Source organism: Schistocerca cancellata, chromosome 7 (assembly GCF_023864275.1).
Source record: "Schistocerca cancellata isolate TAMUIC-IGC-003103 chromosome 7, iqSchCanc2.1, whole genome shotgun sequence".
In the NCBI taxonomy this organism is placed as follows: Eukaryota; Metazoa; Arthropoda; class Insecta; order Orthoptera; family Acrididae; genus Schistocerca; species Schistocerca cancellata.
Window position 1 is genome coordinate 67924950 of NC_064632.1, and position 23922 is coordinate 67948871.

General features: G+C 38.9%; 2 protein-coding genes across 6 annotated transcripts in view; one reads left to right on the top strand and one right to left on the bottom strand.

Moving 5' to 3' along the window:
- LOC126092022 (fatty acid 2-hydroxylase) overlaps positions 1 to 13554 on the top strand; it is a 622506-nt gene extending 608952 nt beyond the window's left edge. For all 4 annotated transcript variants that reach the window (XM_049907412.1, XM_049907414.1, XM_049907416.1 and 1 more), the window contains 3 exons: positions 6818 to 6950; positions 7454 to 7573; positions 11916 to 13554. In XM_049907412.1, coding sequence (XP_049763369.1) covers positions 6818 to 6950; positions 7454 to 7573; positions 11916 to 12001 — 339 coding nt within the window. In that variant the 3' untranslated portion in view covers positions 12002 to 13554. The remainder of the gene's footprint in view (positions 1 to 6817; positions 6951 to 7453; positions 7574 to 11915) is intronic.
- Positions 13555 to 17827: 4273 nt separating this feature from the next.
- Positions 17828 to 23922, bottom strand: part of LOC126092459 (NF-kappa-B inhibitor-interacting Ras-like protein 2) — a 63786-nt gene continuing 57691 nt past the window's right edge. Inside the window, exon 4 of one of the 2 annotated variants that reach the window (XM_049908061.1) lies at positions 17828 to 18655. In XM_049908061.1, the coding sequence (XP_049764018.1) occupies positions 18404 to 18655 (252 nt within the window). In that variant the 3' untranslated portion in view covers positions 17828 to 18403. The remainder of the gene's footprint in view (positions 18656 to 23922) is intronic. The other variant, XM_049908060.1, reaches the window with a different exon arrangement.

Here is a 23922-nt window from a genome sequence, read left to right on the forward strand (position 1 = left end):
TCACTAATAGTAGGAATGAACATTTCTTTGTTTGGAAGATGGAGAAAGAATTTCAGCTTTAAAGGGACACAAATGTGAAGCTGATTTAACAAGCACCATGCTGTTGGACCTGAGGAAATGGTGATATGTTACATCTAAGAGTAATGATTTCAACATGTGATTTTGCTTTAGCAGTGATAGATAATAGTTGTGGTTGTAAGTAAAAGCATTCTCCAGATGGTTCAGTAAGAAATTTATCATCACAAAGACACAAAGTAAATTTTTCAGTTTACATTGCAAGCAAAAGAAATGATAAGCCCTCCACTGGGGTAGAATTGTTAGATTTAAAAGTATGGTTATCACAAATTCCTTTTGAAAATAAAGAATTAGTAAGCATGAGAGAGCACCTTTGAAGACAGGCTCGTAAGGCAACACTATTGCTAGCTCCTACAGTGCTGTGCAATCTCAGATATGATAGTTGGGATCAGCGACAAAAGAATTGGGTTGATCTTTTTAAATAAACATTTAACCTATTGCTGCAATCTCTAATTAGCTGTCTGGAACACCATTTATCAGAAACTGAATAACATAACTGCAGAATTTCATATAGGGTAGAAGTTTCCTTACCTTTTATATTTTGCAGCTCTTGCTGATCCTTTCCTTTGGCTGCTTTGTCGTCCTTTTTATGTCAAAAGGAGATTTCACCTAAGAAAACTGCAAAATACAAGGATACCATATGGCTGGCCAGCACCGACCTCCAGAATGAAATTCGAGTACTACTAATACAGTTTCTCACACTCTTAAAGTTTGTATTCCTCCCCCCCCCCCCCCCCAATTTCTTTTTTTTCCCTTTTTTCTCTCTCTTCATCTTATTTTTACATTTTTGTCTTCATATTTCCGTCTGTCTCCCTCTTTTTGTTTCTGTCTCTCATCTCTTTCTTATTTACTTCAAGTTCTTAAATGTAGTTATTCATTCATCTCTCTTTTTATCTTCCTCTCAATCCATCTTTTCTTGTCATTCTGTTCTTCTACAACCTCTGGATCAAAGATTGCAAACTGATTAAAAATGAACCATCTTTGTACTTGCACATTCTGATGCCTCCTCCTTAATCTTTTGGCACCCTCACCCACTGTCGAGCTAAGATCTGAGTGATGTCCCCTCCTTCCTCAACATATCCCTCTTTCTTCCACTATGAAAGAAAAAGTCAGGAACAGATTTTTTTTTCTACTTTTAGTAGCACTTAATTGTGAATTGTAAACATGTAGATGTATCAGCAGTGCTGAATTTCTTCTTCTGAAGATAAGTGTGGGCTAGCAGGCTAGTATCAGCATGGGAGGCTCATTACAAACCAAATTCCCACCCTGCACTGCCATATAAACAAAGCTATCAATTCCGCATCAGTCTGCAAAAAGGTGGGGCATATAATGGACACCCACTAGTAGCAAGTGCACCCAGAACCATGAGAGCATGCGGAAAAGTAATGCTAACAAATTTTTGTGTGACAACTCTTAAATCTTCTCAAACAAAACAAACTTTATGAACATACTACATCTTTATTCTTCATGTCAACATATTTCTTTCTCAACATAGTCATCCACGCAACAAGCACATTTCTCCCAAGGAAAGACCAGTTTCTTGATACCATCACTGTAGAATGTTTGACTTTGTTCATAGAGCCACAACCTCACCTCTACTTGCACCGCTCCATCACTATCAAACCGAAGTTCTTGAAGGTGTGCTTTGAATTTTGGAAACAGATGAAACTTGGATTGGGTCAAGTCAGGACTGAATGGAGTATGATCGATTACAGTGAATCTCACCACCATGTTACATGCTATAATTTGGAGCCCTCTGGCAGCAGAGGCCTGCAGCTGCAATTATGGAGGTGTGAAGAATGAAGATGTAGAATGTTAATAATGTTTGTTTTAGTTAAAAAATTTTAACAGTTTTCACATAAAAAATTTGGAGGCATTGTTTTCATAACACCCTCGCATTTGTTGTTATGAAATCTCAAAACTATTGCACTGCTCAGAGTGAAATTAATATGAATATAAATGAATGGAACCTGGAGGCAATTTAATGAAAAGGGGGATGCAATCCTGGGAGAAGAATTTCACGTAACTCTGCAAGACCCTAAGCTGAAACAAGGTATCTGGTGTAGATGATGTTCTCTCAGATTTATTAAAACCCACGGGAGGAAGAATACGACAAAACTGTTCCACTTGGTATGTAGGTATGGCATGATATGTGAAGCAAGAAGACTCTAAGAAGAATGTAATCATGCCAATCATGGCAGTTACTGACAGCTGTATTACCAGACCATTCATTAAATAAGCCATGTGCTAACATGATTTATCTACAGGAGTAAGGAATGACTAGTAGAAGCCAGGTGATAACATCATTTTCCAAGCAGTCCCACCCCAAGGATACAAAACAGGATTGTATTTTACCTTTGGATTATTTTGCCCAGGAAGATTCCATCACTATTAAAACACACAATAGAGCTGCTGCTTCTGAGTAAATATAATGACTGTAGTTTCTCCTTGCTTTCAGTTGCCAATGGTAACATCACACACAGTCAAGTTGGCTAGTGTAATAACAGTAGATCAGTCAATCACTCAGACTGCTGTCCCTACAGTTATTGAAAAGGCTATGCACCTCTTTAGAAACCATATGTTAGTATGATCTCACCACAGATAACCCTCTGCACAGGCGCCAACTCCATGGAGCCTGAGGGGGACTGAGCCCCCTCAAAAATTCATTTGGGGTGGGCGGAGCCCCCGCAATCATTTAAGAAAATTATTAGTTATATTATGCTTTGTAAAATCACAAAATTATGTTGGAATTTTTTATTTTCCATGTTTGATGATAGTTACCTTTTAAAATACTTTCAGTAATGTGTTAAAACAAATAATTATTATGGTAGTAAGCAGGTTAAATGCGTGGTGTGAATCATGATAGTGTTATGGTGCTGCGGGCACACTTTTGTCCCGGTGCATGAACCTTCGGGTAAAATCTGGTGCTGGTGGGCCAGCTCTGTGGCCGCGACGACATCAAAAGGACTGGAGCAGAAGCACCTGGAACCCTCCGCCTCGCATCGCATTAACACTTTGAGACATTACGACACCGCAGCTATATAAAGCCCACCCTGCTGTCGCAGTCATTCTGTGTGGATAGTTTCATTCCGTGCATGCTGCAGACGTGTTTAGTGTTCTGCCTTTAGTGTCTAGTGGACTATTTTATATGACTATATTTTATTCATATACTTTAGTCTCTTAGTGTACTGTGAATTAAGTTTGCAATGGAAAAATTTGTTACCAAAAAGGCACTGCAAGCCAACCTCCAACAATTATTGTGTCGTCAATTGCTTCATCGTCTTCAGGCGAGAACTGTTCACAGCCGAAACATGGACAATCTGGTAAGGGAAGATCATTTCAGAAGTCTTGGTTGATCAAATATACATGGCTAGAATATGAAGCATCTACCGAAAAAGTTTTTTGCAAAGCCTGCAAAGAGGCAGATGCTGAAAATCTATTACAATTTTCTTCAAAAAAAAAAAAAAGAAGATGCATTTCCTTCCATAGGGTTTTCTAACTGGAAAAAGGCTTTGGCTTTGGAAAAATTCTGTCTTCATGAAAATACATTTACACATAAAGGTGTTCTGAAACTAAATTCTATCACTAACCAAAGTGCGGCCTCCCAATTGAATGAACAGTTAGATAGTGATATGAAGAAAGGCCATTTAGATCTTGAGACAATTTTTACTACTGTGCAATTTCTATGCCAACAAGAACTAGCAATTAGACGGCACAAAGATGTAAACTCAAATTTTTTTCAGTTGTTGGAAATCTGAAAGAATGACATACCTGAGTTTAAAAACTGGTTAGGGCGTTTGGGGTATAAGTGGACGTCCCACGATATTCAAAATGAGATCATTGATCTACTAGTAAAGTCTGTACTGGGAAAGGTATTGGCTTCACTCAAGAAGACTGAACATTTTTCTGTTATGGTTGACGAAACAAGTGATTCTTTGATTCACGAACAAGTGTCATGTTGTATTCGTGCTGTCGATGGTTCCTTAATCATCAATGAAGACTTTATTGGCTTATACGAGACCCCAAACACTGAATCACAAACTCTGTTTAGTATTTTAAAAGACGTTTTTGCTTATCTTGATTTGTCAATGGATAACTTAAAAAGGACAGTGCTGTGATGGAGCCTTGAATATGAGAGGCAAGTTCAAAGGAGTAAAAAGGTTAGTTTTGGATGTACAACCAAAAGCACATTATGTGCACTGCACTGCTCACAGTTTAGACTTGGCAGTTGTAGACAGTCTCCGCCATCTTACATCTATGAGGGATATTATGGGTTTAGCCAAGGACTTAATAAACACTGTAAGGGAATCCAACAAAAGGATGGGACTTTACAGAAGCATATGCTGTGAGAGTGCCAACAACCAAGCTGGTCTACAATCCCTTTGCCTGACTCAAGAATATTAAAAAAAACTTTGAAGAACTTCTTGAGTTTTTTGAAACATTTTCTGCAGAGGACAAAACAGAGGCAGGTTACAAATGTGCAGGCTAGCTCGAGTCAATGTTACAATTAAAGACTTATTTCTTTTTACGTCTTTATTGCCATACAATGAGCCCAGTAGAGGATTCAGTGAAAAAATTCAATGGCCACACTTTTGGGAATTGTGTTTAAAAGAATGTTTAAAAGAAAACCCTTCACAAGTTGATGATCCTTCACTCCCTCGGACTCGAAGGATATCAAAGAAGTCTGAAAACAATGAAGCCAGCTCATCACACACTTTCAAAATCCAAAAAGAATACTACAAAGCTATTTACATTGAAGTTTGTGAAACGGTTCAATTTTGCATTACTGGGCGGTTTGCTTCAATTGGACTCGCACAGGTCATTGCAATTGAACAAGAGTGCTAGCTTTTAGCAAACAGAGGTGAAATAAATTTGAAAAAATCAACTGAGTTTTTCAAAAATGACCTAGACATTGAGAGACTGCGCTTACACTTGAATATGTTAGCCGATATCGCAAATAAAAAATAAGTGGTCTTAATAAACATGCATGATGTAAGAAAGTACATTACACGAGAGCCTGCAGTTGGAGAAATGTTATGTGAAGTAGTGATGTGCATTAAGCTTCTCCAAGTAGTTCCAATCATGACAGCAACGACGTCTGAAGTCATATCTCCGATCAACAATGGGACAAAAGCGATTGAACAACTTGGCTGTTCTTCATGCTCACCAAGATGTTTTGGATGAATTGGATATCTGACCAATCATCAACGACTTCATATTCAGTCAACCAGTCAGATGGTCGACATTTGAACCTTTCTAAAGACACTCTAGCCCTAATAATGGCATTTAGAGCAATATTAAAAATCTTTATAAAATAGAGAATTAAATGCATACATAATGTTAAATTTTCAGTTTCAGAACATTAGTACTAGTTTAGTACTGTATTACTATAGTACTGTATTAGTTATTTTCAAATACTTAAATATTTTTAGGGTGTAAGACCCAACTAAAACCCGCTACTTGCATACTTTTCAATTGAAAGTATTAGGCATACTGTATTAACTTTATTAACTGTATTAAAGCATTAACTTTGAAATATTGTTTTTATTTAATGAACCCTGAGCCTTATTCAAAGTATGCTTAAATTAGCTATTTCACTTATTAATCCAAGTGCCATTACTGTGTGACAGCAGTATTTCATGTTTTGTTCTTTTAATGATAGTTTAGGATTTATTTAAATATAATTTCAGTCTTTTCAGAGCTACATATTCACTGCTCTGTAAAAGTCTATAAGCATGATTATTACTGTAAATTAAATTAGCTTTTTACGAAAATACCGTGTGTGTTTATGTTTTGTTTCTTTTTTTCAAAACCAAAAAATGTGTCAAGCTTGTCGAGTTTCCCAGAGTGTCGAGTTATTGAGATGCCAGTTTTTGGGGTTCTAATATTGATCATACGACTATAAAATGCTTAAAAAAACTTTAAAACTACTATTTTTCATCTAAAATTTAGAAAATTTCCCGGGACAAGATCCCCCCCCTCCAATATTTTTTATAAGTCGGCACCCTACTATGTGTGGTAGTTTTGGATATGGTATGCCCTCTGCCCTTAGAACTGACTTACCCAGACAGCTGGCTTACCCAGACACTTACGGACAGGACAGCTCTACATAGTAAGGTTTCATAAAGCTGTCCTCAAGGTTGGTTTGAACACCACTTTGCAATTACTATGTGTGGTAGTTTTGGATATGGTATGCCCTTAACTTCCTCTGTCCTTAGAACTGGCTTACCCGGAATGTAAAGTCTAACAGTTCACCTAAAGCTGTCCTTGTTGTCCGAAACAAAATTAGCAAGCTACTTTTTCAAATAACAGGATCCTCTTTATTCAGTTTTTCTACACACAATACAATCATTCAAAAAAGAATTAATCTCTAAATTATTGTTTAATATCTTGTGGTTTCTGCTTTATAACATGCACAGAAATACAAGAAGCAAAGCCATTTGTTGAAGCCAAATTTCAAAGTTGTTTCCAAACACAAATATTCTAAGTTCCTTCCAATTTACAAGAGTTAGAGTCTTGTATGACCTGTCCTTATGCACACAGCATGTTCTGCCCATTCTGTATCCATTACTCTGATTGAATGGTTCTCATATAGTGCATTACTTTTGTACTTTGTAGTTATACCATGCCTCTAACACCACTTACTCATTCTAAACTCCAGCTAATTTTTAAGTCAATGCATTTTTTATGATAAATGTATCCTGATAAACTTAAATGCTCACGATTTTAAAATTGTTTACAGGTACCATTTGACCCAGGCAGACTGGTTTTCCCCCCAGTGCCTGCTGCCATCATAACAAGTATAGTATATTTAATCTACATCATACTTTTCCCTGCTTCACTGGCTGACTTCATTTGTGCTGGATCCATAGCAGGTACGTCTTATCTGCCAGCATTAGGGCTACTTTTCTTAGGTATAGGAATTAGTAAACATTTTATAAATTTTTACCTTCATTTCACTAAGTCTAGATATTTGTAACCATTTTATGCCTTTGCTGCTGAGATATAGATCACAGATCTCACAGTTGTTACAACAGAATTGAAGATTTCTGGAGATATTAGCTATGCTATGTGTTTCTTGAAATGTCCATAACATGTGTGAAAACTTCTCAACCTTTCCAATGAGTGCAGTCATCCATCACTGAACTTTTACAGATTAATAGAGATATCTGGGAGCTAAAAGTATTGTCAGCTGATGGCAATATTTTCTACTGGCCAACACATTCATTTTACAAAAGATAATGCTCTACACTTATTTTATCCATTTACACCTTAGATAAGACATTATTTCAGGTTTTGTTCAAAAAAGTTTGCTATTACTATCTCGTGTTACCCACCTGAATCTTTGAACTAAAACATCATCATTTTAATTTTTCAGGGTATATAGCATATGACCTCATACATTACTATCTTCACCATGGATCGCCTAACCCAGATTCATACCTATATGAAATGAAAAGGTACCACAACCAACACCACTTCACCGAACATGACAATGGTAAGTATATAACTGACTGTCATAAGCAAATCATGGTGCAATTTATTAAGGAAAGTACAAAGGTATGAAGGCAAGAATACACATATAAACATCACTAACTTAGCTATTGTTTGAATGTAACAGAGGGCATAAAGTTCAATGCATAGCCGTTAGTAGTTCATGGTACCTGCAGCTGTTGAAATCAGAAAATAACACTATCCGAGACTGTTTCAATGCCTAATAAAAACAAATTAATTTACACAAATTAAAACTGACACAGAAAAACTTGAAACATTCAATAATTTGGTCATGCATATACAGTTTACCTTTGCACCTATAATACTTGTAAAGTGCTATTTGATATTGCTCAATGAGAAGGATAGATCAGTGCCATCTACGAGTAATGGGAACTCTAAGATCTCTACACCAATCTGATTCAAGTACTATTGTTGGTTGATTGTATGCAGTGATCTCAATATGAAAGGTATTAGCGCAAAGTTTATGCAAGAGCTGACAGATCACAAACAGGAAAAGTTTTAATGTGGATTTCCTCAAGCAATTGCTTGGTTTAGATATTACTTTTCTTCAAAACTAAGCAGAATTCACTCTCAGTTGAGGAATGTCTTCCATCTTGTACCAAGAAAGCTTAATCATACAACCTCTTTCTACAATAACAATACAGTTACTGTGAAAATGAGGTTAAACTGGTAAGAAGTCAATCATACCAAGACAGAAAGTGAATAATACAAGGGGGAGGATATAGGTTGGATTGGAACTTTGTGATTGTAAGGCACACAGTACTCAGACTGTGAAATGCTTTATGATATGGAAAGCGAGGTGCAGTGGAAAGAAATATATTGATACATTTATCCGGATATGTTCCATTAGTAGCACAAACACTGAGAATAGTATCAGCAAGTCCCAGGGAATCAATCTGAAGCTGATAGTCATTAATGATGGCAATGTATATTTAATGTTTTTTGCATTGTACCTTTAGCTGCATATGCAGGTTCGAGCCACTCATTTCCTCTTCCCCTCTGTTCTCATTCCCTTCTTCTGTTTGTCTTAATACTGAAGCTTAGCACCAAATTCTGTGCTCATACCACAAAACTCTCTTTCACTCAAGTCAATATACAGGAGGAAGTGATCATCAAAACTATTCTGAGAGAAAAGCTTTTCATACAAGAATTATCTTCTGTAAACAGCTTGCAGCACGAAGCTGTTTGGAACTATCAGGACCAGGAACATTACAAGTAATGTTAAATAAATAGACAGTTATTTGTTGTTTTTTCCTCTACAATCATGCCCAAATACGCCACCATGAACTTAATGCATCTCCCATCTCATGTAGAGGGATGTGTTGTTAATCAGAGCTAGTGACTACACACTGATAGCAGAGAATATAATTACTAATATGGTTTTTTTTTTCTCTCAATAGTCTATGCTATCACTTACATAAATTAAGTCTGTTTCCTCCTGAAACACACTGTATGGATGTATGGATACCAGACATCATTTGATTACAACCAAAAACTTCATGATTAATATTCACTAGTGTGATATTCAACTACATTTTTTCATCCACTAATGTCTGTCCTCCCCCCCCCCTCGTCCCCCCTCCCAATCCTCTCAAACATAATACCAGATTCCTTACTTCTAAAAGTTAATTTATTTCAATCATGGAGATCTGGATCACCCTGATGGTCCCAAGACGGACTCCTCTCAGGCTACTCTTTTTGGAAAAAGTCTGCTAAAGCCATGTAGGATTGTATGAGGACTGGGGCAGTGTTGCCAAGTTGTGCTTGGCCAGGGACACTCTCACAAGCAGGGTGGATGGAAGCACTGTCATGGCACTATTGGCAGTTATCTGTGATCTCATATTGCATTCAGATGATCCTTTTTCTCAATCACTCGAGCACATTAGACAGTGTTGACTATCTGCCCTTAGGCTACACATTCTTTGTAAATTTCACATTTGTTACTGAAAAAGTCTCTAACACCCATACTTCACTGCCTGTAATGACACTGTACAAAAATTAAGGTTCCATTTGTACACACTAAAACAGTTCACTTACAGTCACCAATCAGTTATTCTTGTGGTTGTCATCCACATACTCATTTGATGGTTGGTGTTGAAAAGATCCTGAACTTGATACAGATCTGTGTCAATTTTTCACTGATGGCTGTCCACAGTGAGGACCATCATTCATCTCTTCTTGGCACCCCTTCAACTACCTCAACCATTTTGAAACTAGAGAACATGGAAAAGCAGAGTCCTCTCAGACTTTATGATTCATTTGGAAGGTGCTGACAAGACTTTTGTTGAGGCTAGGACAAACTTTGTTGACTTCATCAAGTGTTACGAAATTGCGCTATCAGGAGGTTCCATGAAACACCAATACTGAAGCTCCCGAGCTCAAGGCAGAATAAACTGAACGGCAATGAAAAGTTGTAAAATCCTCCTCCTTGTAACCCAACTGGTCTGACTACCGTATTTACTCGAATCTAAGCTGCACTCGAATCTAAGCCGCACCTGAAAAATGAGACTCGAAATCAAGGAAAAAAAAAATTTCCCGAATCTAAGCCGCACCTGAAATTTGAGACTCGAAATTCAAGGAGAGAGAAAAGTTTTAGGCCACGCCTCCAAATCGAAACAAAGTTGGTCCATTGTAATATGAGAACACAATTTAGGTCGAATGAATGACAATACAGCTACAGTAGTTTGGTTCGAGTCGTAAGCTTAGCAGTTAAGCTTTACCACGTAGCCATTGCTATGCGTCAGGCGCTCCGTCCGTATTTATACGGGTATCCTTCCTTTTTCAAGTGCTTCGTCCGGTTTGAATCAATTGCCTATTTTGCTTTGATCTGATAAGTGCCGTTTTCTTTGTTATAGGTGTTTGCATCACTCTTAATCTGAAAATGCATTACTGCACTGTGTCATGCATTGTTTGTCGCATTCTGATAGTGCGTGTTTACGGCCTGTCGCAGCTCGCGGCATGGCTTGCTTTTGTGCGCGCTACCGCCGCGTACAATTAAAACAAAAAAGAGAGGAATCGTCTCATTAGCGAAACAATGGCAAGAGACTGCTATTTGTTGTTACTTACACTGCTGCTTTCTTTGATAATGATTAACAAGAATCAAATAATAGACTGCGTATGATAGAACATGTTCTGAACGAGAGTTAGGCGAAAATTTTTCTCCATTTGAAAATCTTTGCGGCCGCTTCTTTATTACATCAAATTCTGCACAGAAATTAGAGTCATCTTAGATTTAAAAATCTAATCACTTGCCGTGCTTCATTTCAGACTGTATCATTATTAGGCATAAGAATAATACGAATATAAACATGACACGATACGTATATTCTTCCGCGTTTGCTGTTGTCTCACTCTAGTTTTGTAGTTTATTAGGCAGACAGGCTTTAAATGAGATAGCAGCAAACACGAAAGAATACATGGCAAAATGTTTATATTCGTATTATTCTTATGGTGAAGAGAATACTGTATGTGATTCAAATTTCATCAGGTTCCTATTAGCAACCATCTCTTCTCACAGATAGGAAAAAATTCAGAACGTGGAGTTGGCCATATTGACAAACATCCCAAACAGTCTTGCCAGTCAGATTTTCGTAGTACACTGAAATTGTGCTACATTCGAAGATGAACAATACGGAATTTGTATTTACTTCGTTGGATAATGTATGAAAATGCAGTGGTCGAAACTCGCGGCGGAGAAAAAAAACTCGTCTTCCACTTTTTTTTAAAATTTATTTATTGACGCAGAGGTTTTGGCACCAGTATTTATCTTTGTGCCTACAAAGCATGCCTGTGTCGCGCTACATGTATTCGACGGCAGAAGTTAGTTGTGGCGGCACGTACCAACATTTTTCGTAACTTCCGCTTGCTTTGCACTCGATTCTAAGCCGCAGGCGGTTTTTTGGATTACGAAAACCGGAAAAAAAGTGCGGCTTAGATTCGAGTAAATACGGTATATTGAAACCAATACAGGAGCATGGGGAGGGGGGTATAAAGTGACATTACTTTCCAGATTGCACATTGTATATGAGTATATATTATCATGATTCTGAAATATGTATGCTATAGTAAATATGAATCAAATTTTTTGTCAACATGTATTTAGGTGTGCTCATCACTGGTTATATGAAGAATTGTCATATCTTTGGCTTTAATTTTCCTATACACACCATTAGCTTGGATAAAAACATAATTGGAGAAAGGAGTATCAAATTAATTGTGATTACTACTAAACTAGCGCTAAAAACATCTATGGAAACATACTTAGAAGTATTTGTTTCTTTTCTGAAAATATGTCACCCTCATTTTTAATAACATCGCATTTTCAGGATTTGGTATCTCCAGCAAGTTTTGGGACTACATCTTTGGAACAAGAATACTGCTGCGAAAACTGAAATGGGTATTGCGATGGTGATGTTGAACAGTTTCCAGTTCCAATGCATCATATATTTATTTCATTCATGTATATGTGTGCAAAGACCACAGCAATTCAGTGTTCAAGAAACTTGTAATTTATTTCTATATCTGAGATCAATGTTGTTTATAAGTCCACTGTGTGGGCTAAAGAGCTTACTTTGTGCAAAACCAAAAGACAAGGCACTGTCTTGTATGAAAGGTCTGGGTATGGATGTCAGTTCAGGTATGACAATGTCCACAAGGAGGAGGAACACCACTCTGGCCATGCATAACTAAAACTGGCATATCTAAAAGACATTCATTTTTACTTAATGACTTTTTTTTACATAAAGTGTTTTTGTTTCCTTTTTTAACTTACAAAGTGTCTTGCCTGTAAAACATACAAGTTTATTTTCACCAAGTATATGGGATTCCACCACAGGCTGACAGACAACACAGCTGAATAATGTGATCAATCTTTTGTTTTAAACTGAAGAGTTTTATCAAATTTTTCTAATTAAAATTAAACGATGTATCAATTTTTAATGATTCGATTATTTTATTTTGCACCTGATTTCTAAAATTTGAGATACAAGCAAGGGACACTACTCTGAATTTCATGCTACTATGAACATTTATAAAAGTGGTAGCCAAGAGAATACTTGGAAACAACTAACCTTTTAGTGTTCTAAGATTTGTATTGAGCCATATCATTTTCAATATGAAATTTTGTTTATAATCAGTAAATTAAAATTTTGTAAATTTCTGTAAATTAAATTCTTGCTGGTTAAGAACAGATCCATATATAAATATGGCAATATGATGGGAAAAAAAGAAAAGAAACACACGGCAATATGTAACTAAAACAAACAAGACAATATGCTTTTCTACAACAATATGTTCGAAGAAAGAACTTAAAATTAATCTCTTGAAGAAATGTAAAATTCATCTTTTACAGCATCCCCAAGTGTGGTATATGTAACAGAACAGTGGCAGTTCTCCCAACATTAACAGGTCAAAGTGTTCCAGAAGAAAGTGTCATTCAAGTTCCACACTTTCAGTGTGAAAATGTGGTGCCTTATTTCTGAATTGTGATCAATCATTTTATTTATAAAAATATTTTCCTGTGTTGTTATTTTCACAAAACCTCACTTGACATAATTATAACCAAAAGCACAGCACAGAATGTGCCAAGAAATAACAAGGAATGTGGAATATTATCACAGGTAAATAACACTGCAACAAATACTGTATTACATACATTAACCGCACATTATATTTCCCTAGTTTAAAACAGAAATCACCAAAAATAACTTACTTTTGTCTCATTTTATAGCATTTTCCATAAGAATGCAGCCTGCTTTACTTGTACTGGAACACTGGGGTTAGACTGTACAGTTGACTTGTACACAATACTGCAAATTCTGGCTGTCAAGATAGTGGCCAATAGTTTTTAAATGTTTTTCTAAAACTAAGACACTGAGTTTAACTCAAGAAGTCTTCACAATTTATCATTTTTTAAATGTGTTGACATAAATACATTAATGTTACAATTAACACAAATAAATAATTTTTTCTGCAAAAAAATAAAAAAATGTAAGATTCTCTAGCACAATATTTTAAACACTAGAAACTTCAGACAAAAACAGAAATAGTTGAACAGGACATATTATTTTTGTACAGAAATGGTATTACATTCAATTTCCAACAAAAATGAGAAGGCAAGGACAAATACAGTCTCCTTGTGATAAGAGTCACAAGTAATGAACACATCAGGGTGTGTATGGGCTAACTTAGGAGGGGAGATTATACAATTCAAACCAAAACACTCATTGCTTACATTTTAGAAAGAAACAATAATTTGAAAAAGGAAAGGATGAAAATGTTAATTGCAACATATAAGTTACCTCAAATTAATTATCTCAAACAAGAAACAAAACACATTGCCTTTAATTTTTAAGCTGAGTATCTACATGTTGAATCTTGTCAGTCTTGTCACTATGCAACTTCTCTGCTCAGATCAAACCATCTCTAGCAAGTCACATGTTTTCACAAACACCTAAATGCCTGATGTTCTTATTCCTGATGTTCTGTCCTGTCCTGTAACACCCCATACCAATACTCCTTTGTTAACAACATTTGCTGAGTTTTTGGAAAACTTCAAGAGCCATGTGTTAACCATCACTTCCGTAAAGTTCAATAGGATCCAACATGAACTCTTTTTACTTCAACATCTGATATTCACATTTTTTGGAGATTTAGTGTTGTTTTATGAATGGTTTCATCTCGTATAATAATGTAAGTAATGTCAACCGTATAAAGAAGAAAAATCAGTCCAGAAACATGAGAGAAAAAACATGGATACAGTTGTGTGTGGGTGTAGATTAATCAAAAGATAAGCTGAGCTGGAGTGAAGCTGGAGGATGGAAAGCACGTAGACAGGGGTGGAACTGGATGTGCAAATGGAAGTGCATGAAGATGGGTTAGCCAAGTTGAGGTCAGGGTGATTGCACAATCAAAGGATGTGTTACAAGGACACATCTCATCTATAGAATACAAAGAAGTTGGTGTTGATGGGAATCCAAACGCCACAGGTCATTAGAAAACAACTGTAGGCACACACTTTGTGCTCTGCCAGTAGTTGGTCAACTTTGGTCTTTGTGGTTGTCATTCATTTGTGTGGGCACTTAATGCCAAGACGCACTTAATGCTAAGACAACAGACTGTGTTGACATTAAAGCAGAGTTGATATATGACATGACTGCTTCCACAAGTGGGCCTGCACTTGATGGGACAGGGACTGGAATATACTGAGCTAAGCTATATCAGGGACATAGAACAGGTTTTGGATTTGGGTCTTTTATCAGGATACAACCCATGTGACAAGGGGTTGGTGCAGGTGTAGCCTACAGATGGATCAGAATGTTTCACAGACTGGGAGAGTGGCAAAGTTGTTCCACTCTGGAATGATATGGGTAACAAAGAGGGTGATTCTCAGTAGATCATTTGTGGAGGTGGTAAGAGAATTAGGACCAGGTGTGTATATATAGCATGGGAAATGTTTTGTGAACTAGGTTTGGAGGGTAGCACCTATCTGTAAATATCGTCAGCACAATGGAAAATGGATTTATTGTAACTGCACATGCACAATCTACAGGTGGCTTGACTGTAAGGTGGGTGATTCTTCTCCTCAAAGGAGAAGGAGTTATGGAATTATGTGTAAGGACATAGTTTGACATGTCAATGAGAAATGAAATGGCCATTTGGGGTTGGCAAAATGTTGGGCAATGTAATGTTCAATAGGGGCAAGGTTGTGGAATTGGGGTATGTTACCATATAGTGAGGTAGTGTCTACAGTGACACGCAAGGACGCAGTTGGTAATGAGGTAGGACAGTGGACAGGAAATGAAGGAAGTGGTTTCTATCCTCAATTTAGGAAGAAGTTAAGTAGCAGGCAATAAGTTGGAGATGTTTGTCAACTTGGGCAGAGATTCTTTCCATGGGAGTACAGGAATAAGTTACAATGGGAGTCCAAGATGGCCTTAGGATAGGGAAGGAAATGGATTCAAGGAATGACTATAGTTCCTAATTGATAATTTAACAACAGAGTTGTGGGTTTTTGGGTTCTGAGCTTTGTGGGTTGATGAGAGAGAGTTTCACGGAATGTGACAAATGGAAGAGGTGAGCAAGGGTCTGTGCACCAGGGGGGTTATTGTGGAGGGGAGGGGACTTGGTCCCCAGGGGTTGGATAGGTTGTCTTGAGGAGTGGTATTCTGTGGCAAGAGTAGGAACACAATAAATTGGATAACTACTTTGAGATGATATTTGCAATGTTGTTCTAATTATTGGAAAGCAAAAAAACTAACTAATTGGAATACGGGATGTAGGAAACTGGGTTGCATAATACGAGAATCTTAAAGGGACGCCTGTGCCATGGAAATTTGATTATGTAGTACTGCATTTCTAAGGAGTACAGAATGGCACAGTCTGAAGATTTAGAGGGTGGGATCCAGAAAATGGAATTTTTATAGTTGGTCATTAAGGAATTCCACAGCTGGGGCAGCATTAAAGGAAAATGATGTGGAAATAGGTCTTTGCTAGCTAGGGATAGAAAGGCTTTTCGGATAAGATACAAGTAGAAGGGGCAGGAATCCATTATGAATGAGTGGCAAATATGAGGAGAGAAAAGGAATGTAAGTTTATGTTGGAGTATGATCCTTGTGAGTAAATACTGAAAGGAATTACTGGTAATACACTAATAGTAGAGTCAGAGGAAGAAGGTCCCTGGCAGCTGATGGAGCTGTTGCCAGCTTTCAACTGTGAAGTGCAAATGGCTGTTGGCAAAACACTAAAATCTTCAACACAATAGTGACAACACTGAGGCACTGCCAAACAAAATCACATTGCAACATCTTGTTGTTTCTGATTATTATATTTGTGTCTTGCAGACTACAGTAGATCCTAGTTGGAATTCACATAGACTGACAGGAATTAGTGGATTCTCAGTGGAACTAGTGAAATTACTCACAAAGAAACACATTGCACCAAAAACACATCTTCCAAGTTTGGAAAAATCAATTAGGACTATCAAGAACATCAAGACAATCCTGTTGTGTGAAAACTGCAACACACACAACTGTAAAGCTCATAATACTTGCTTGTGTAGAATATTTAAGTGATATTTTGCTGCAAAATTTTCAGTCATAGACAGCAGAAAACCCACTTAAGCAAACTATAAAATTATGAGACAGGATTCCTGGTCAGTACTTATCTTCAGAAAGCAAAATTTTCAGTACTGCCAATAGACACACAATAAAGTACAAGAAACACTTTTCGATTTCAAAACTATTCCTTCCTTTCTCAGTGAGACAAGTTTGGTGAAGGTTGGAAAGAAAGGGTAGGTCACTCAGACGCAGGGATGAGAGCTAGAGCATATTGTTCTGAATAGATTTTATGTAAAGTACATTGGAACAGAACATCAGGATTATGGTTCATTACGAAATAACAGCCTCAATACTCACTATTTATAATAACTATTAACAATCATATAGTGAAAAGAAAGATGATGAGACTTACCAAACAAAAGCGCTGGCAGGTCGATAGACACACAAACAAACACAAACATACACACAAAATTCAAGCTTTCGCAACAAACGGTTGCTTCATCAGGAAAGAGGGAAGGAGAGGGAAAGACGAAAGGATGTGGGTTTTAAGGGAGAAGGTAAGGAGTCATTCCAATCCCGGGAGTGGAAAGACTTACCTTAGGGGGAAAAAAGGACAGGTATACACTCGCACACACACACATATCCATCCGCATATACACAGACACAAGCAGACATTCTATAGATGAGATGTGTCCTTGTAACACATCCTTTGATTGTGCAATCACCCTGACCTCAACTTGGCTAACCCATCTTCATGCACTTCCACTTGCACATCCACCTCCACCCCTGTCTACGTGCTTTCCATCCTCCAGCTTCACTCTAGCTCAGCTTATCTTTTGATTAATCTACACCCACACACAACTGTATCCATGTTTTTTCTCTCATGTTTCTGGACTGATTTTTCTTCTTTATACGGTTGACATTACTTACAATATTATACGAGATGAAACCATTCATAAAACAACACTAAATCTCCATATACACAGACACAAGCAGACATTCATGTCTGCTTGTGTCTGTGTATATGCGGATGGATATAAGTGTGTGTGCGAGTGTATACCTGTCCTTTTTTCCTCCTAAGGTAAGTCTTTCCGCTCCCGGGATTGGAATGACTCCTTACCCTCTCCCTTAAAACCCACATCCTTTCGTCTTTCCCTCTCCTTCCCTCTTTCCTGACAAAGCAACCGTTTGTTGCGAAAGCTTGAATTTTGTGTGTATGTTTGTGTGTCTATCGACCTGCCAGCACTTTTGTTTGGTAAGTCTCATCATCTTTCTTTTTAGATATATTTTTCCCATGTGGAATGTTTCCCTCTATTACATTCAATAATATAGTGAATATGGAATGAAGACCCAACCAATAACAAGAAGCGTAAAAGCAGAACAGATGAATGTTTTAGTTTTATTATGCAATTTTTTTTCACAAGATAAAAAAATGAAACAATAACACCCAGTTACACTCTTTGCCAATACTGTAAATCTCATGCTTATCCCACCATTCTCCCTTCTGTTGAAAATGAGCTGCTGAGCTCAACACAAAACAATAACCTTCTAGATCTGCAACATTTGCAAAAAACATTTGGTGGGCTAATACAACATTTTTAAATGATAGGTCTGAGAGTAGCTCTATATTAGCTAGACAAAATACACATCTCTTAGTCAACTGCTGTACTGGCTCCAGCAGAAAAAAGCAAGCTGGTAGTAAATGCTGTATAAATTTATCCAGTTCTTAGGATAATTACACCAATGTAACAGTGCTGTTAATTCGTGTCAGGCCTTCCAATACTTTTCCTAACCATGCTCAACTGTGGGAAAGTGCTTTTATTTGGTGGTGGGTTGAGTCTTGATGTAAGGTACACGAAAGGTTCAAACAGAGTGCTCCTATCCATGGCATTCACTTCAAAATGCTTTATTTTCTCCCTTGCAGCCCAGTGAGCTGCCTTACTGGCAGTATTCTCTAGATTGCCAACTTCTGACTGTTTAATTCTATTTCCAATAACTACTAGCACCATCTGAAAGAAAAGAGAAGCACATTAACTGCAATGTGTAAACTTCATAGAAGCATGTGTATACATATTTGACAACAAACTAGTATTAACTGAGAAGGGTGGGGGGAGGGGGGGATGAGGGTTTGGAGATTGATAAGAAGGCAATAAGATGCTTAAAATTGACATGTATATTCACTCCCATCAAGTATACTCCTCCCAGGCTATATGGATTGCCTAAAATTCATAAGCACAACACATCACTTCCCTCAGTTGTGAGCAATACTGTGGTGTCAACACACAACTTGGTAAATCATCTAGCAGTGAAAATGAGACCTTTAGTAGGAAAATGTGGGCACCACTTATGTAATTCAGAAGACATTGTTCACAGGTTCTAGTACCTCTAAGAGGCTCCCTAAGCCTCATAGGAGAAAAATTCAGACCAACAGTAACCAAAGTTTTTGAATTAGTACTTACGTCAACATACTTTCTGTTCAATGGGAACTACTACGAAAAACAAATGGAGTAACGATGGGCTGTCCACTATCACCAGTAGCTCTCTTGCTTTTTTTGATATGTAGATAATACATTCATAATCTGGCCGCACGGACGACAACGCCTCCAAGACTTTCTGCAGCACCTGAACTCACTGCACCAGAATATCAAGTTCACGATGGAGGTAGAACAAAACAACCAGCTTCCATTTCTAGATGTGCTCGTCAAGCAAAGACCAGATGGCACACTAGGACAAAGCATCTGCCATAAGCCGAATACAGGTTTGTACCTGCATGCCTCCAGCTGTCAAGCTTCTTCACAGAGTGAGAGTGTTCTGAGCACACTGATGCATGTAGCAAGCGAAATCTCGGACTGTGACAGCCTAGCAGCTGAATTGCAGCACTTGCAGGCCATGTTCTGCACAAACAGTTACAACAACTGGCTGATAAAACGCACCTTAAGACCAAAGAAGCCGAAACCGCAGCCTTCTGAGGACGAAGGCAAACCAGTTGAGACAGCGATCATACCATATGTCGGGAACACATTGGCAAAGATTGGCAGAATACTCAGAAAATATAATGTCAAGTGCATGTTTCGTCCTCCATCCAAAACAAAAACATTATTAGGATCAGTCAAGGATGACTTAGGACACTGGAAACCGGGAGTTCACAGCATCCCTTGCCAGTGCGGGGAAATGTATATAGGCCAGACCATCCGGACGGTACAGGAGAGATCTAGTGAACATAAACGCCACACAGGCAATGCACAGCCGACCAAGTCCGCCGTGACAGAGCACTGCATCTCACATGGACATGACACGAACTACGATGGCACAAAGGTGTTATAGCAATCGAACACCTTCTGGGACTGTATCCTCAAAGAGGCAGTGGAGATCTGGCTGCATGACGAACTAATAAATAAAGATAGCGGTTTCCAGTTAAGCAAAGCCTGAGATCCAGCTTTGAGTATGATTAAAACACAACGACAGTCTACACATAAATCCGCTCCTGTCAGGACACCTGAAGAAGAAGAAGAAGAAGAAGAAGAAGAAGAAACATTGTCACCACGATGGCAGAGTTCCGCAAGCAGCCGTAGCCGCGGAAGGACTGCGGCCCATGATCTGTTGCAGGGTGCCGTGCTTTCCCCACCACCCAGCGCCGCCTTTCCCCCCACCACCAGCCGCAGACCGCACGGAAGCGGGATGCGGGGAGGGGTGGAGATTATATAAAGTCGGCATCCATCAGAGATCAATCAGACACCAAGAAGGCCTGAAGATGGCAAGAAGTCGGCTTGCCGAAATATCGTGCCTTTTGGACAATGCTACCTGGCTGAATACCTGAGAAATTTTGAAGATTTCTGTATGCCGGGAAAACCTAAGATCAAACAACTGCCACATTCTTTTTCTGTAGACATGTATCAAACAGGAGACGGGTTTAGGTGTATAATGATTGTCTCTAAGCTCTGTCATCCATTTGCTGCAAACCTTTTCCATAAATTTAAAGGAACAACAGTGAAATAATGTAAAATTACCATCAACATTAACTTCACCAAATTCACATTATGTAACATTTTACCTAACAAACATATCATACAAACCAACATGCCATCTGGAGCAAATGCACTAAACTTCATTAACAAAAGGCATTCAAGTCACAGATGACATGCTGTATGAGGAACACATTGTCAGTTATCAGACTAGAGACATGTAAGAAATACATAAAGGAAAAGGTACTGAAATGAACATAAAGCAAAAACAGTTTAAAATTAACATATCTCTCAATACCTAGCAATCTACACTTTATACAAAATTGTTAAGGCTTTCTTGGCCACTTGTTGACAAACTGCCTATTGGCTTCTGTCTCGTGTTCTGCGGCCGACGTTCATCTAATGTTTTTTCTGACGTTTCGCCAGCACAAGTGGCTGGCATTGTCAAAGCTTCACCCTCCATTGCCGGTGGTGAACTGGAGGTGAGCTCGCGGCCGCAGACTGTATGTACCTGGCGCGCCAACGTCCGTAGGCTTCTCCGCGGTCATTTCCGGTGCGGTTCTCCTCTTGCTACCTGCGATGGTCGTTCGCTGCAGTACGGGAAGCCAGGATCTGTTTACCTTAAGGCTTTCCTCTTTCTTGTTGAAACTGTTCGCGTCTTTTTGGATTTCTACAGCTTCTCTGAACAAGCGCGTGTGATAGTGCTTCTCTACAGCCAGAACTTCCGTGTCGGCGAATTTTATTACGTGGTCGGTCTCATTCAGTGCGTGCTCTGCCACGGCCGATTTCTCCACCTGCCCCAACCTGCAATGTCGCTTATGCTCTTCGATCCTGGTGTTAATGGATCGTCCAGTCATTCCGACATAAACTTTTCCGTATGTGCAAGGTATACGGTATATTCCCGACATTGCAAGTGGGTCTCTCTTCTCCTTCGCCGATCTAAGACACTCTTTGATCTTCCTTGTCGGTTTGAAAATCGTCTTTACGCCGTGTTTGCGCAAGTAAGGAACCAGAAAAAGAAATGTCGGGTACGGCCTTTCTGCCATACATTCCCAGAGTGACAGACAGAATCGGCCGTATATTGCGCAAACACGGCGTAAAGACGATTTTCAAACCGACAAGGAAGATCAAAGAGTGTCTTAGATTGGCGAAGGAGAAGAGAGACCCACTTGCAATGTCGGGAATATACCGTATACCTTGCACATGCGGAAAAGTTTATGTCGGAATGACTGGACGATCCATTAACACCAGGATCAAAGAGCATAAGCGACATTGCAGGTTGGGGCAGGTGGAGAAATCGGCCGTGGCAGAGCACGCACTGAATGAGACCGACCACGTAATAAAATTCACCGACACGGAAGTTCTGGCTGTAGAGAAGCACTATCACACGCGCTTGTTCAGAGAAGCTGTAGAAATCCAAAAACAAGCGAACAGTTTCAACAAGAAAGAGGAAAGCCTTAAGGTAAACGGATCCTGGCTTCCCGTACTGCAGCGAACGACCATTGCAGGTAGCAAGAGGAGAACCGCACCGGAAATGACCGCGGAGAAGCCCACGGACGTTGGCGCGCCAGGTACATACAGTCTGCGGCCGCGAGCTCGCCTCCAGTTCACCACCGGCAATGGAGGGTGAAGCTTTGACAATGCCAGCCACTCGTGCTGGCGAAACGTCAGAAAAATCATTATATGAACGTCGGCCGAAGAACCCGAGACAGAAGCCAATAGGCAGTTTGTCAATCTACACTTTGTATGTTTTAAAATAAAATATGAAATAAATAAAATTCTGAAAACTGTGTCATTGTTTAGGCTAGCTTGAGGAGAATGAAATATCTGCACCACAGTTAACCCACAAATCCTATATTGTCTTATTGCAGGCACAGATCACTCGCTTATCTTGCAGTCTCAGGCTACAGTGTGAACTCTGCAGGGCAGATTTTAGTGTTTTTTTATTCTCCTCTTGTTTTGCTTATATTACAACCTAATTAGCGCCACAGCTAGGCAGCTATTGAGTGTACCAGGTGCAACAGGTAGCAAATAGTAACACATTTCGACACGAATGACGCCTGCCACTTGGTTTCTAAGGCCTTCCTCAGCTCCTTTCAGTGGATGAAAGATATGGTGAAGGCAAGTAGCATCACACGCAGGGTGCAGACTAAGCTGACTACCTGTAGAATTGTACCCATGAGCAATCGTGGTCCTCTTGTTTGGAGCAGAGTGGAAGGTCTAAACCAGAAGCTCAGACAACTCTGCAATGGTATCGGATGTGAATTTCTCAACCTCTGGTATCAGGTGCAGAATTGTAGGGTTTCCCTTATTACAGCAGGCACGAGGGAGGTGGAGTACATATGGCATGAACATGGGGAGTTTTTTAGATTAGAGAACCTCTCCCCCACTTGGGATCAGAGATGAAATGTCTGCCAAAATCGAAGTTACAACAGCGACAATGTTCTCAGAGAATGATCATTCTCATAGATCAGATAGAAAAGGTTAATATGATATTAGTAAACTGCAGGAGCATCCAAGGTCCAAGAATTAGTATCACCGGAGGTTATAATGCCCAGATTGTATTAGGAACAGAAAATTTGTTGAAATGATAGAACAGCAATGAAATCATAAGTTCAGATTGGAATATTTATCATGAGGGTAAAACTAACAGCAAACTCCACCCGAACAGGCCATGAAGGCCCAACGGTACCAACCAACCGTCATGTCATCCTCACCCCACAAATATCACAGGATGCGGATATGGAGGGGCATGTGGTCAGCACACTGCTCTCCTGGCCGTATGTCAGTTTTCGAGACTGGAGCCGCTACTTCTCAATCAAGTAGCTCCTCAGTTTGCCTCACATGGGCTGAGTGCACCCTGCTTACCAACAACACTCGGCAGACTGGATGGTCACACATCTAAGTGCTAGCCCAGCCCAACAGTGCTTAACTTCCTGAGGCAAGGTTGTTGGCATCATAAGGGTAGGTTAGCAAAAATATTAAAGAACTCAAAAATATGTAGCGAGGTTATCATGGATTCCAAATGTGAATTAATCTAGGCGAAGTTAAGCATCAAAGGTCAGTCAAAAATCGTAACTGGATGCTTTTATGGACCACATGGGTCAAAGGCTATAGTGGTAGAGTGCCTCAGAGAGAACTTTCAGAATATTGTTAATAATTTTCCTGATCATACTGTTGTAATGGCAGGGGAGGGTGTAGGGGTTACTTCAACTTGTCACAAATAGACTGGGAGAGTCATGCTATCAAAACTTGTGCCAGTGACAGGGATTTGTTTGACAGTACACTGAATGTCATGTCCAAAAATTACTCCA